Source organism: Catharus ustulatus, chromosome 8, assembly GCF_009819885.2.
Source record: "Catharus ustulatus isolate bCatUst1 chromosome 8, bCatUst1.pri.v2, whole genome shotgun sequence".
In the NCBI taxonomy this organism is placed as follows: Eukaryota; Metazoa; Chordata; class Aves; order Passeriformes; family Turdidae; genus Catharus; species Catharus ustulatus.
The window spans coordinates 22,900,037-22,915,666 of NC_046228.1; the positions used below are offsets into that span (position 1 = coordinate 22,900,037).

At 35.8% G+C, this 15,630-nt stretch overlaps 1 protein-coding gene across 43 annotated transcripts in view; it reads right to left on the minus strand.

Annotated features, from left to right (window-relative positions):
* KCNMA1 (potassium calcium-activated channel subfamily M alpha 1) overlaps positions 1-15,630 on the minus strand; it is a 440,583-nt gene that overhangs the window by 153,501 nt on the left and 271,452 nt on the right. For 42 of the 43 annotated variants that reach the window (XM_033066042.2, XM_033066032.2, XM_033066068.2 and 39 more), the window contains 4 exons: positions 9,381-9,456; positions 4,665-4,740; positions 3,438-3,608; positions 1,763-1,854 (listed from right to left, as the gene is read on the minus strand). In XM_033066042.2, coding sequence (XP_032921933.1) covers positions 1,763-1,854; positions 3,438-3,608; positions 4,665-4,740; positions 9,381-9,456 — 415 coding nt within the window. Of the gene's footprint in view, positions 1-1,762; positions 1,855-3,437; positions 3,609-4,664; positions 4,741-9,380; positions 9,457-9,568; positions 9,761-15,630 lie in introns of those variants that run through there. The other variant, XM_033066080.2, reaches the window with a different exon arrangement.

Here is a 15,630-nt window from a genome sequence, read left to right on the forward strand (position 1 = left end):
AGGGGAGGGACAAACTCTGTGTACAACAGGTTTTAAACACATTCCACCGTGCTACAGCTCCTTTGGAGCTTTGAAAATAGAGGGACACGTTCTGAGTTTGAAAAACTTTTCTTTGAGAAAACAAGTATGAATATAAATATGAAACTGAGTCCTGGACTCTTCACAAATAAATATTTTGGGAAATCAACAATACTACTCATTCCCAGAAATAAATCAAAGCATTCAGTTTGTCTAGGTAAGTGATGCAAGTTTCCAACATCAGTGTTTACAGTTGACTTTAGACATTTGAGGGTATCTCAATAAATGCACGTATTGAAGTTTTTTTTAATTTGCTTGACTACTATTGAACAGAAAATACCATAAGTTATATCTGATTTTAAAACTTTGATTTATCTACACAGAGATATAAAACAGTACTCTAGAATTAGCTCTGTGGGACATTTAAGGTCTTTCTGCTACACAGAGAGGAGAAATAACTTGATAAAACCACAGTCCACTCCAACACAATGTTTCATGGGTGATAATTTGAAAGGAATGAAGTAAAAAATTATCTTCTTAAAGTAAGAAGAGGGATAATTCATTAGATAAATTTTTTGAGTACCTTATTTATATATGAAAAGGACTCTCTATATGACTAGACTTTCAGGGCAAATATGCTCTACCAGTGGATGCCACGATGGTATGTAATGGAATGAAGATGGCAACACTGAAGGTGATATTGTGCTGTATTGCACTATATCGCCAAGGACATCTAGTTCAGTAAAGGCTATATCCCAACACTCCTGGAGCTGGGAATGCCAGAAAGAGCTAGTTTTAACCTGGTCAAGAAAACAAGCAGGCTTTCAATAGAAATGTAATGAGCTGATGTGGTCCAATAACATTTAACTTTTGCCACCAGGTAAAAATAGCAGGTTTGATTTTTTATCATACTATTTCATATTATGCCTACTGCCTGCTCCTCTTCAGATATGTTTAATGTGGTACAGGGAACAGAACTGCTTTAAAATCCCTGGTCACAGATTCTAAAATCGTGAGAGTTTGCAATATCCATGGAAAGTCAAAAAAAGCTGCATGAGATCTGAATCTGTTGGTTGCACATTCAGAACCAGGGCTATTAGACTTCTTACATAGTCAGTCCAACAGAACAAACTGGTCAACATGTATCTCCTATTTTGTATTTAGTAAAACAAAGTCTTCTGAAGAACTGAGTTGTCTGCAAGTCATGTGAGTTATCACGGTCACTTACTTAAGAGATAAACTACATGATATTCTGATGCCCAAAATGGTGAAGTGACAACTCACCCTTGCAGAAGTTAACTGCATATGTAAGAGCAGTACTTTTTACAAGATATGTCAGTGCAGTATGAGGGGTATCCAGGCTCTTTTGAATAGGGACAAAATGTTGTGACTTGTACCATAGCACAGCCCAGGTCTCTAATTACAGTGTGACAACTCTCCAGTGGTAACATCTGATGTCAAAGAATACAGCCTTGTAAGCTGTGAGTCAGCTATTACCACCTTCAGGGGCTCTTTAGAGTCCCACAACCACACCTGGTCTTTTTGGACTTACTTTCTGCCTCGGGTTGAGTTAAAAGTTCCGCCGTATTTCTTCCGATTAAGGATGAGAGCAGCAATTTCTGGCACGTAGCGAGCAAACATTGCCTACATGCATGAAACAAAAACACAAAAAAAAAAAAAAGAAAATGGCATGCAGAGAGTGTTCTACTGCAGCAGAGGCAGCAGAGCCTCTTGGGATACTTACTTTCTTCCACTAACCGCACTATAGGAACCACCATATTTCTTGCGGTTTCCTATTAACTCTATGATTTCAGGGACGTAGCTGGCAAACATGGCCTAAGAAGAAGATAGGAGACAGAAGAAAAGACTAAAAAGAGAGGCCAAAGAAAGGGGGATGATGAATATTTTCAGAAGATATATATTTTTAAGATCTGAAAATGCAAAAAGAATTAGATCTATGCAGTTGTTTAAAAAGAATTTTTTTTTAAAAATGAAAATTTTCTTATCAAACAAAACAAGAGGGTTCAATATAAAAGTTGGTCTTGGAGAAGGTACACACCTTATAAATAAAGAAAGTGGTCAAAAGAGGAAAAATGGACACATAAAACAAAACAAGAACAAAATTACTTCAAACTGTTATGTAATCATAAAAAACAGTTATGTCTATTTCTTCCTGAAAAGGGGAGGGGGAAAAAAACCTATCCAAGCCCCACCGCAAAAAAAACAAAGGCAAGTATTATATTATTGTTACATTTTTGTTTTAAAACACAGACTCTTCCCCCCCCATTGCAAGAATTTAAAAGAAGACAAAAACAAGATGAAATCGGGGGTTATTTCCCCATCAAGAAACAAAAAAATCACCCCCCCGCTCCCAAAAAATAAAAAACTTTTCCAAAAGTTCTTGGGTTTAGAAGGATTGGAATAACACATGATAGAGAAAAGGTTGTGAGGAGAAAATAAAAATTGTTCTGCCATGTTTTGTCCAACAAACAGCTTTGTTGTGGCTGGATACTTCAAAGAGCTACTGCGATTTGACATGTCAATAAACAGAAATGGGAACGCATATATGTAATGTTCATAAGTATCTGTCTCATATATGGCATTCCTAACATTGGTTATATACATATCACCTCTGTGAGATGCATGTATATGTGAAATCAATGGATGAGGGTAAAGTAGCAATACACATGTGAGTATGGGCACAACAGACATTACAAGTTATCTGCAAAGTATGTCCCTTGCAGGTTTAGAAAACATTGCAACAGGTGTAGTAATATTACTAGCACTGACCAATAATGGAAAAGTTGACAAGACAAATAGTAACTCGGGTGCTGTTTAATACAGGACAAAGATCACGAGAAATTGCTGATATAAAAGGATACTGGTTATGGTTGTGTGATAAATTGTGAGCTAAGACTACATTATATGAAAGGATGTTTGAAATTAAAGAGAATGTGGTTTGCCATCATCCAGATCAGGCAAGCTGCTCTTTAAGGCAGTCCAAAGCCACAGTGTTTGTTGGAATTCTGGGAAGGAACACAGAAGGGTGGGTAGGACTTCTGAAACCGCAAAGTGCCTTTAAATATCAATAGCAACCTCCAAAAATACTCTACAGTCAGTCACTAGGAAGTAGAAGACTACAAATAACATTATATGTTGGAATATTAAGGCACTTTATGTAGTCGCATGCATTACTCATTTAAATGGATTAGAAAAATTCTAATTCTGGACTAATTTGAAAAGCTCTGACAAAATATGTATCTACAGGAAAAAATACATATTAAACATATTTTAATGTTTTATAATTAATTTTAGTTTACCAATCCAGATATTATTGTTTCCTTAATTACAACATGGAGATATACAGGATAAAGTTTTAAGGTAACTGGAGTATTAAGGAGAATATAAATAATTTTTACCAATCCCCCAAGGATGAAGAAGACCATGAAAAGGCGACCAAGGGTTGTTTTTGCATAAACATCTCCATAGCCAACGGTGGACATTGTAACCATCAGCAAATAAACACATTCCCAATATGTTAGCGGTTGATTATTTTGGAAATTTTCCCATGGATCCCCTGAGTTCTCCACCTACAATGTACAAGAAAACATATATTAATTACAGTTAACTCTATTCAACCCCAAATTAACTCTACCCATATATGCATGGGCCTCTGTGTGTGTATAGAGATATAATTTGGCATATAATATGAACTCTGAATCCTTTCCTGTGATTTATTTTGATCAAATGCAGAACCTGACCCTGTGCCAAATAGAGCACTGCAGTTCTTTTGCCAATATATACAGCCTTGCTACTCAGATAATTTACGGGAAGTATCTTTTCCAGGCACCACTAAATAATGTAACTTACTCATGTGGTTAGGTAAGTTCATTTAATAAAAATGTGTTCAGAATATTTTCAGAGTAAATCTTACTTTGAATGCAATTATACTCCTCAATGTTTTGTTGTTTTAAAAGATTATGTATTTATTGAAGACATTACTGACACCTTTAGTGGTATGCTACTACTCTTTCAAAAAGACAAAATTGCTGAGACAAAAGTATAAATTTGTCAGTGGGAAAGGAGTGTGCCATCTAAATTTCATTCCTCAGTAAAAAGATGAAGTTTGAGAATTCCTACAGAAGAACAGAAAAGCTTTTGTTCAAAAAAAAAAGGAAAACAAAATTGCACATCCTGGAAAACAGCATTCCCTTGGTCTTGATGTAATATTTAAGGGGTGCTGCACTCTGTCCAAAAGAAGAAGAAGTTATTATTTCTATATAGAAATGTTTTACTTGCCCAGAGGAGTGTATAAAAATACAGTTCTAGTGAATGAGAAATACATCATAAATTAAACACTCAGAATCTCTGTGCATCTTGCTCCGGACTGCCATGGGGATGGTGATGGAGTTCCCAGGCGAACACCGCCACCTGCTGCTCACCCGCTGCTCCTGGCCCCCCGAGGTGTTTGGGGAGTCCAAACTCACTGCTCCCAGCTCTCTTAGACACAAGAACAAGCCTGAACTCGGGGCGTGCCTCTTCACTGCACTCTACCGGTGGGGTACAGCGCTACTGAGAGCAGGAGTAAAGCAGCTCAGAGGGCCCGAGTCCATCAAAGTCCATCAAGGGTTTGCAAACGCACTCACCAAATGTATGAACCCAGCTGCTGTCAGCCACGTGCTGATAAATATAGAGCACAGATTCACTAGCTTGATGGAATTACTGGAAAGAAACAAAGCAAATAGGAACTCAGACTAGAATTTGTCACAGTTTTTTATAGGTAGCTGTATACAACTGCATACCTTAGACTCAAGAACCTGATGATTTTTCCCAAAAGAAACAGACTCTCTAAAGAACTTATTCAAAGTTTATGTATAATACATATTATCTTTCCTTTGGAGAGTTCACATTTCCGTAATTTAGTCAACTTAAAAAGAAAGTCCCAATGTAGGAGAGCAGAAGACAAACAGAAGCCTTAGCTACATCAGTAGGCAGAAGCAAACTAAGAGAAATAAATAATGCTTTTTCACAGGTAATTTGGTTGCCTCTCAGAACACTCACCTCTTCATTTTTCACTGCTATACACTCAGAAGTGAGTATAAACATGTAAATACATGAAAAATAAATGAGAAAATTATGATTCCCAAATTAAAGAACTAAGGTATTTTACAGTTCCTGTGTAAAGTCCTAAGTATTTTTCATATTATTCTGCTTGCATGAACTCCTATGGATCTCTTTATGGAAAATTCACATGAAATTAGAGTACTTCATACTTCACATTCACATTTTTCTCTAAGAAAAAAAAAAATAAACCTACGAAAAACTCTGCAAATACTTTTTAGTCACACCGAGTAGTATTTTCCCTATTGTAGCCAGAAGTGATTTTGAAACAAGGACCTCACTCAGTTCAGCAGGAAAATACCATACTTAAAATCTTCTTGAAGAAATACAAATAAAACCTGCTTCCTTTCTTCTCACAAAAGTCACTGTCCTAGGAAGGATATTCAATGGAAACAAAAGGAACTGCAGTCCATGTATGACTGTGTTCAAACAATCCTACTCATTCATGGTTTTGAAAATATTTATAAAAAGATATAACTCCTCAGAAAAAAACACCACAATTATCCTTAAAGCAATATATTAAAAAATATAAAAATTGGGAAAAATTCCCTGTCAGTGTTAGCAGTAGTAGTTTTGTGGTAGAATACATTAATGCTTCTGTTTATAACCACTTTAAGAACAATAAAAATGCATTCTTTTCTGAACAAAATTGGGAAAATACCCTGTAAAATTGACCAGTACAGCTGCTTTTAAAATGCTTTTACAAGTTAGTGGACATATGGAGGTACAAGGAATAGAATATGACAGGGTAATATGACAGATGATGAAATTAATATTGTACTCAAAAGTAAAATGCGTAACAGCAGTCTTGTCATGAGTGCTCACCAACATCAACATAGATTCCCTATTTCTCTCTTTCTTAGACTATGGTGGATTAAAGTCCTTATTTTATTAGTGGTAACATTCATTTATAGCACAGGACCCTATCAATGGCTTCCTAGATTAAACAAAATCATAGGAGTGATGCTGATGCAAAGCTCCATTATGAAAGGTTGAATATCATCCTTCACCTGAACTTAGAACACGAGATGTTTCTGATTAAAAAATGTGTGTCTGGGGGCCTCTTCATATTACTGTAATAGCCATTAATAGCAACTATTTACATTACTTGTTTGGTACATTTTATTTCTGAAGATATATTAAACACTGTACCTTGTCTGTCCTCTATGAAATACTGCCTGTGTTTCTGACAGAGTCTAAATATAGTTGAAGGATTAGTCATAAACATTTTCCCCTCTTTAAGCTCTTTCCAACATCTGTGCAAAATCCCTTACTGTGAGCCCTGCCTAAGCCCCTGCAGTTTTTTTTTGAAAAATATTAGAAAACAATGAAGGAGAGAAATTTTTCAACTAAAAACTGTAGAATTCCATTTCATAAAACATGGGAACAAAGATCTGGAGTAAAATAAATTTAATTTCAAATTAGGGAAACAAATGGGTCCTTGGTAAAGTACAGTCTTTTAAAGTGCCATTGTAAAATTTTGCTTTGTCTTACAGGATCTTTTCAAATATCTTGCACTTTTTTTTTTTTTTTTTTTCAGATATTTCAATAATCACCTAACACTTTGCTAGTCTCATTTCCTCTGTTTTTGCATTGTGCAGCTTCTTTCACTGCATTCCACTTTTTGGAAAGGCCCTTCTGCTCACTGTGTAAATAATATATGTTCCTTTAATCCTCGTATCTCAGCTAAAAATTCCAGGAGTAACTTTCATTTGTAGGTTACAGCAAATGTTTTTCTTTGCTGGAGAAAAGAGAAAAGGAGGACAAAACTTCTCTGCAGTGTCACTAAATATGAAAAACACAGCAGTGCCCAGTATACCCTAGCAGTTTCTCATCTTCTCAGTTGTTAGGTGTTATTAATGCCAAATACACTGAAATGCCCAGGTCATATCACCTCAAAATGGAGAACTCTTTTATTTTGCTGAATCTTTAAATAATAAAAAATGATTTTTTTTCCTTAATAAAATTTCAGAGCTAGTAATGATATACTGAATTTCTCATCCCAATTCAAAAATTCAAGTTCTGTCATTGATTCTTCATTTTTATGTTCCCAAAATCCCTAAAATCTTGAAAATGTCAATAAAATATTAAAAGTAGACTCCAAAAAATGCTAAAATATCTTGATTCTAGAAAATTTTTAATCATCCCTGAGCAAAACAATGTTGCAATAGTGGGCCAAAAGCATACAATACCATATAAGTCTTGAAAGTAATAATAAAGGTTTAAGGCCACAGTATGTCATTGAAATCACTGACTGAATTTAGGGAAGTAAATTCTATTTAAATAATACCAGATTTGCTGAGACTACTAGTTTAACTGCTCTAACTTGTACAAAATTTTAAAAGATTCTTCATTAATCACAAAGGCTCAGCACAATTTTTTTAGGAAGAGAAATAATTCAGAACAAGAAGCTCTCAGTTGAAGAGTATTCTGGTACTCTAATAGAAAATGTGTGTGCAGCACATGAACTGCAGCTCAGAACACATTGAAAATATTAAAATTTCTCATTGAAGGTAGCAGTAATAGTAATAAATGAATTTTCTAGCTTTCTAAAAGCTAAACTCAAAGACATTAAAAGAAACCCCAAGCACTCATACAATCCAATTTATGTCAGGTTTAATTAAAACTCTTCTAAAACAAATTGCATTCTCTTAATTTGTTTTAATTTGACACATCTATTAAAAAAAAATCAATGTTTTGTGAACTTTGCTAACATTCCAAATTATTTAATTTGTTACAGGTTATTAAGTAAGATAAAAAAGAGAGTAGATATGACTTTCTGTTGCATTACCAGGAACAGGGAGAGAAATAAAAACTGTTTTGAGGCAGTGACAATCTTTCAGTTAAATAAATGTTGTTAGTTATGAACTGCTAAGGATGAACGAACTGACTAAACTGAAACACTCATATAAGAAAGTTTTGCTTTACAGGCTTTCATTAATCAACATTTGAGGTTTACAGATATTTTGGCAGTCATATAAATAATCACAGAGATGATGATATCTAATTTAAGGGTAAATTCTGCACCAGAGAAAGGTTCTTTCAATGAACAGGTCAATCTTATATAAACCAGCTCTGAGTACCTTGAATGTGATTAATGTATATTTACAGATCTGGAATTTCACAAATCCCCACTATGAAGGGGCTATTAGCTTTTATCCAAAATCCCTTGAGTTTATGGGGTTTCTCCACTGACTGTCATTTCTTATGCAGAACACTGCATGTTAAATCTTACTCTCCTTTCCCATACTGAGCATTCTGAGCTCTGGGACTTCATCTTACATTCTTTGATGTCTTTGCTTGACCAGAACTGGCTCCCTTCCAGAAACACAACCAAAGACAGATAGTTTTACAGCACAGAGAATAGTTTCAAGGTTAAGGATTGAAGAAACAGCTGTTTACTGTGTGTACAAATTTCAGTACCTATTTTCCCACTGCTACAAATTATCACAGCAAGGAATGGATTTACCTGCATGTAAAGCCCTGACACAGCTACAGCAGCTGGTGCAGAAAGGAGAGGTTTTCAAAATTGAGCTGATTTTACAGCATTGGAATCTGGGTTCAATACTTCCCCTGAAGCATTTTAGAGAAGGATAAAAAACAATATGTCTTCAACTGTAAGGCATGGGATGGTTTCTCTTTATTTCCTTCAAAATGATCTTTTGTCCAGAACTGTGCTTTGCCTGCACAACTTTCATGTCTTAATAGGCCAAAGAACCAGTAAGCCAGAAGGTTAATTGGAGTATTTTAATTATTATATGGAAAAAATACTTAGGATAATGAATATAAAGATAGTGTAATTTTTAATGTCTTTGATGTGAAAAATGATGCTTAGTTCAAAACAACTGGAAGAGTCGCAGTAAGAATTTCTCAAAATACTTTTAAACTGTATTCTTTTGAATGAATTTTGATTTCAGTTTTTTCAAGACAGCAGAACATAGACTGATTATATGGCAAGAAGTAATGTTTAATTACAGCAAAGCTATGTAATTAATACTGCTTTTAATTTATCAACACACAACCTTGCTTGATATTTCCAATATAACAACACATCAATTAAAATTATCACATAGCAAAAGATGCTGTCACTGACAAATCATTCATTAGCAGAAAAGGGTTTAAAAACAGATAACAAGGGAAGATTTTTCCAGAAAAGAAAATCACATATTGCTAGGGCCCCAAATCTAAGCCTTTTACATTCTGTCACCAATGTAACTAAACCAGCATGCAAGAAGTCTTACCTTGTTTTAAGTATATTCAGAAACTGCAAGATTTCTGAAAACTGTATCAGTCTAAGGGCTCTTAAAAATCTTAAACCTGCAGTAAAAGAAAACAAAGTTATAATAAAGAATAATTCAAATTGTAAAAGCATATCACAATGACAGTGATCAATTAAATCAACATAGGTAACATACAAAACAACAAATACCTTTGAAATACTCTTTCATATTTAATTGTTCAAGGATCCTTAACAGGTATTTTTCAAATTATTGTAAATTTATTTTCCTAATAACAGATTTATCCTGCCAGAAAGCCTTAGTTTATGTAGGAAGTAATGGGAGGAGAAACACAGGCTGAAAGTTAAGGGGGAAAAACCTCACGGAGGTTTCTGTTGGTAGTTGCAGTGCCCGTGTCCTTCTCTTTCAGCCTGTCAAAGACACAGGCAGCTCTGAAACATCTCAGTCCTCCAAGCTCCTGCACTGCTTAGTGAAAAATAGCAGATCATGGGCAAGAGATCTGATAACCTAGATGTATATGCCTGATTAAATTTGGTAAATCTTAATGACGTAAAATCTTTCATAGTAATAATGCTCCCTATCTACACTCTAATTTAAAAAAAAAGTAAAGCAGGAAAACAGAGAAATTACACTTTTTCTTTTAAAAATGGCAAATTTACTATAATTCTTTCCATCAGACTATAAGTATAGGAATACATTACACATCAACTATTTTTTGAAAAGTATTTTTACAAAGAAATAGCGTTTTTATGCTGCAATCAGATTGCATGCATAGCAATTCCCAGACAACTACAAAGCCAGTGAGACAAAGAGAGTGTGTGCAAGAGAAACTAATCGAGAAGATTAAGGGCTTAAATTATTAAAATAGCCTTATGCTGATAGTAAATGATTTGGCTGCAGATCTTTGGCATATGAATAAAAGTACACTCTGTACTGTACATATGCACAGCTTATAAAATTAAAGTAAGCTTGAAGGATAATTTTTATTAGACAGTACAGCCAGGAGTTACGTAAAAGTTGTGTAACATGGTATTGCAACTGTTACAGGAAGGTCCAGAGCAGCTTCTTCTCACACATTCTCTTTATTGGCATCTCTTTTACCCAACTTCAGTGCAAGAAGCCGCTTTTTATTTCTAGAAACTTAAGGAAATACTAATCCTGGCAAATATATAAACCTGGTCACAACTTTCATCATCGCACTGGAATAAGAGATTCCCTTCAAGCACAAAGGTGCATGTGGCAAGATGTGTTTATATTAATAAGGTTTTCCTGCAGTATTCTTGGAAAGTTGATAAATAAAATATTTGCTCTTATATTTTGCCTTTTTAAGACTTCTAAGTAAAGTACACTCCTGTCTATTATAAGGATATAAAGTTTCTTTTTAATTACTGACTGTGGGGAACTACGAAAATTAATCACAACTTGCTAAGTAGATTCAAGGATCTAAATGAAAAGCAATAAAATGAAGCCTAATAATGCTAAATTTCAGATTTCAGATCCATCTGCAATTGGTGAATAGTAATTTTGGATCATATTGCTGAAACTGAGAGACATATCCCTCTGTTCCACCTCCAGTAGTTGCCACAGTTGCTCCTCCTATCCAAAGAGATATGGCTACACAGGGAAGGAGAAGATCCTTACTAGCATTCATAAACTTTCCAGTTCTTTTTCATCGAGCTGCTTTCCTCACTCCATTCCCTATGAACTTTTATGAAAAATGGCTGGGGTGAGAAAGACCCTGCCTCTCAAATGTTTTGCACTGCATCTGAAGTTAATGTTAAGACCAAGTTAACCATTGCTATGTTTCAAAAAGAAACCTGAGAAACATCTAAGTTAGCAATAAAACTTCCATCTCAAAATCGTTATGTTTAAGTTACATCTTAATTGCTGAGACACCAAATGATATAAGAAAATACTATGAGGGTTCAATGTATTTTTTGTGGAAGAAGAAAACCATTATATTATATTCTGCATTTGCTGCAGCCCATATAATTTTAAAAAGTTTCATTCAGAGAATATAATTAGGGCGAAAAAAAAATAAAGGCACTAGAGAGTTTGCTTGGACAGTTTTTAACCACAAAAGAGAACTGGTTTTCAACTATAAAAGCCAATTAATTCTTTCCTGTATCCTGTAGTTTCCTAGGCACAAACAGGTCTGCTATTATATTCCTTTATGTATTTCATTTTATGTGATTTTCACAGAATCACAGAATAGTTTGAGTAGGGAGGAATTTTCAAGGTCATCTTGCCCAACCCTCCCTGCAATGAGCAGCTAGATCAGGCTCAGAGCTGTGTCTGGTCTGACCTTGAATGTTTCCAAGGTTGGGGCATCTACCACCTCTCTGGGCAACCTGTCCCAGTGTTTCACTATGCTCATCGTAAAAAATTCCTTATCTGTATTCTAAACAGTCCCTTATTATATTCAAATCATTACTCTTCTACTGCAGCAGGTTCTGTTAAAAAGCCTGCTCCCTCCAGGTACTGAAAGGCCACGATAAGGTGTCTCCAAACCCCTCTTTCCTCCAGGCTGAACAACTCCAACTCCCTCAGCCTTTCCTCATGGAAAGTTCCTGCATCCCCTTTTTTGTGCTGAGGGCACCAGAGCTGGACAGAGCTGCAGGTGGGATCAAGAATGAAGAAGAGGGGAGAATTTCCTCCCTTGCCTTGTTGCTTTGGATGCAGCCCAGGACACAACTGGCTTTCTGGGCTGCAAGTTGCCATTGCTGGCTCAGGTCCAGCTTCTCATCTATAAGCACCCCCAAACCCTCTGCAGGGGCTGCTCTCAATCCCTTCCTCACCCCCAGCCTGTATTGACACTGGGGGTGACCCCAACCCAGGCACAGGACCCTGCACTTGGCTTTGTTGAGCCTGAAGAGGTTCCCACAGACCCAGTTACCCAACTTGTCCAGGTCCTTCTGGATGGCATCCCACCCCCCAGGCATGACAACTGCACTGCTCAGCTTGGTGTTTGCCACACACTTGTGAAGGGTGCACTCAAACCACAGCGACAACTGAGAGGATGTTACCTCTTTCAGGTCTACCACCTCACCAAGAATAGAGCCGTTGATGTTTGTTTATACATCAAAAACAGAAAGCAAAATTCACTATCAGGAGTTGAGAAAATTCCCCTTTCCCAAAGCTGTTTCAGCTCACACAGAAATGCGTACAGATCTCTTTCCTTAGCAATATTTGGGAATGTGTTTTATACAAGGGGAGAAGAAGAATTTCTTTTCTTATAAAATACCTACAAAATGGTTTTACATTTAAATGATATGATCAAGAGTTGAGATAGGGCAAGTTTCTGGGGTTTTTTTAAAATTTATGTATTACAGTGAAGTCCATTTGAATTTTGCACATTTCATGGACCCTGTTTGCTAAAGTTAATTGTAAACTGCCAAACAGAATGCTCAGTAAGCACTTACTACTTTCACTCCATCATGTAACTCATCTTTTTCTTGGCAAAGAGTTTTACATTGGAATTTTCTTATGGGATCTGACTAAAATAGGATATAATCTGCTATGCTACAAATTATACCAAAAAACAAACACCAAAACATTTAATTTACCTGGAAGTTCTCTCTAATAAGAGAAAAAATACATAGATAAAATAAAAGAAGGATCTATTGAGTTCCAAACTTCTGTTTCTAAATGGATGACAAAAACACATTTATTTCAGCTGCAATATCCAGGACAAAGCTAAGATATTCATAGATAACAAGACCAGAAAAAAAACTTCTATGTTTATAAACCAGATTTCTTAAATAATATGATACAAAGAGTTTGAGTCAATAGTTTCTGCCTCTAGTACAATAAACTGAGTTTTAGATACGATGATTCAAATAAACTTTAAACTCTACCACAGAATTATTTTCTTACTGCAAAAATATTTGCTTAGCTACTGTGTTGTCTGTGCAGCAAAGAGACAGCTTTCCAAATACACTGAAAATGTAAAATACATGTGTAATACTATTCATATCATGGTGTTCAGCCTACAATCTGTAAAAGATCTATAAAAAATGGTCACTAGGAGAGGCCACATATTGCCAAAAATCCCTGAAATCAGTTTCAGAGAAATCAATTATCTGTTCAATAGGAAGCAATATACCATACTGAACTACCAGGCTACATCTAGAGTATAGCAGGAATACTTTTTACCTGACTCTGTACTAAGGACCCAGCAAAATGAATGGATTCTTTAAAACAGAATAGTGATCCTGACACAGCTAATAAACTATGTACCAGCAGCAACGCAATTACAGTAGAAAATTATTTTGTCTATCAAGTTTACAGCAAAGTAAGCTGTATTATTTAGAGCTTTATTTGACTTTACAAGCAATAGGGTATTTTCCTGTCTGTCAGACAGTTTTGCACTCTCTCTGCTGAACTGATCCTTTCCACTGGATTAATATACAGAAGTAACCAGGATTAGCTATAAGGTTGTAAACCCCAACCCCCTCGCCCAAGGAAATGTATAATTTTAAATCTTTAAAGGGAAAGGCAAGGAAATCATGACAACTATATTATATTATTATATTTAATGAGATTCTAATAAATAGAAAAAGGAATTGGGATATTTTTTTCATTCAACATGAGAAGTCAATCTACGAGAACAGCACCAAGCATCACATTGTTTCTCACCAATGAGATATGTAATCCCCATCTTAGTGCCTTAGGCTGCTTATTTTTTTGCTAATAGACAATAGCATATCCAAAATATTGGTGTTAGAGAACATAGAGATTGTTTACCACTTCTATTCCTGACAAACCATTCACCCATTTATCAAAATCTTCATCAAGCCTATCAATGGCTACTTCTACCCTAGATTTTATTAAGACCACATGGTTTGGTGAAGTCTGAAAAAACCCCCGAAATCATCTACATTTAGGAACATTTTTTGAGACACAGGATGGAGGGATAATTTTTAGGATGCAATAAGCCCATTTTGAACATCTTCACAGAGTGCAGCAGTTATCTGAGATCATACTCCCTGTAGATAGGCTTGAAAATGAAAGCATAAAGAAAAACAAGAAGAACTAGAATGGGAGGGAAAAGATCTGCCATTCCTTAGAAACAACCCCGACAAAATATTTTTATACATTTCCCCACCTCTGTTATGCAGCAGTACAAGGGGGGAGAACAGCCTGCAGCATGACAAAAATCAATGCCCTATGACCAGGACAGTAAAACTACAATGACATTTAGAACTTACTTTTGAACAATGCTGTATCAAAAGTTCATTAACAAATGTCTCTGCTGCACATTCCTTCAGCTTGTTATTACACCATTTAAATAATGAAAGCAGTTTCAAACAAAATCTCTTGGTAACACCAACGCTGCAGAATATTACATTCCATCCCTCAATACAGTCTGGATTATTTGATTCTAGTTGAAGAATGAACCCCTTGCTGAGGAGATAGAAATACACTGCAGTGTGTAAGCTTGGGGAAAAATTCTTACAAAGCAACTGAAATATTGCAGCTTTTTTTTAGTTGAAGAATAAAATAGAATATCTTTTCTTAGAAGATAGAGTAATACTAGCACCAGAGACAGTATAACAAACCACAGTTCTGAAGGAAAGTTCAGAGTTGGACCTTACCCCAGTATGAGCCGACCCTGTAACAAGACACTAAGGAGTTTCGCAAAGTGCGCTGCTCTTCCTTTTCGGGGATATTATGCCCAGGCTTGACACGATATCCATTTTTGAACAATTCTCCATGAGACTTTTTACGCCTTCTAGTACTTTTGTACGTTTCTGTACGCGTTCCCCCAGAAGGGCTGTGGTAGACTAAAATCTTGCTGGGAATCATGACTGTCTATCTTCAGCTTCGGAGCACTGCAGGTAAGAGCTGTGGTCCAGTCTTCAGTCACAACATTCACTAACAGCAAAGACGGTCATGTATTTACCCTTATTCAGTATCAACACAGAGAGACAGCTCAGAGTTCTCTCTTTAACAGAACTTCTCTTAGGGAGCAGGTTGGTTTAACTGGACACAGGATAAAGTTCCCCTTTACCCGTTGTAAGATAATTCAGCAGAATCTAGTCCATTTCCACTAGCTTGAAACAAACACAATGAATTCAAATACAAAACTCAGTTTGAGAAAACAGACTAAGAATATCACAAACTGGATGGACAAAACAAATCACAGAAGCAAGCAGGCAGTGCAGATGCTCCTCTGATCCGTGATGTATTAGAGTTTTAAAGCCATCTTCTATCCGGATATTACCACATAAGCTTCTTTCAGATACATGAA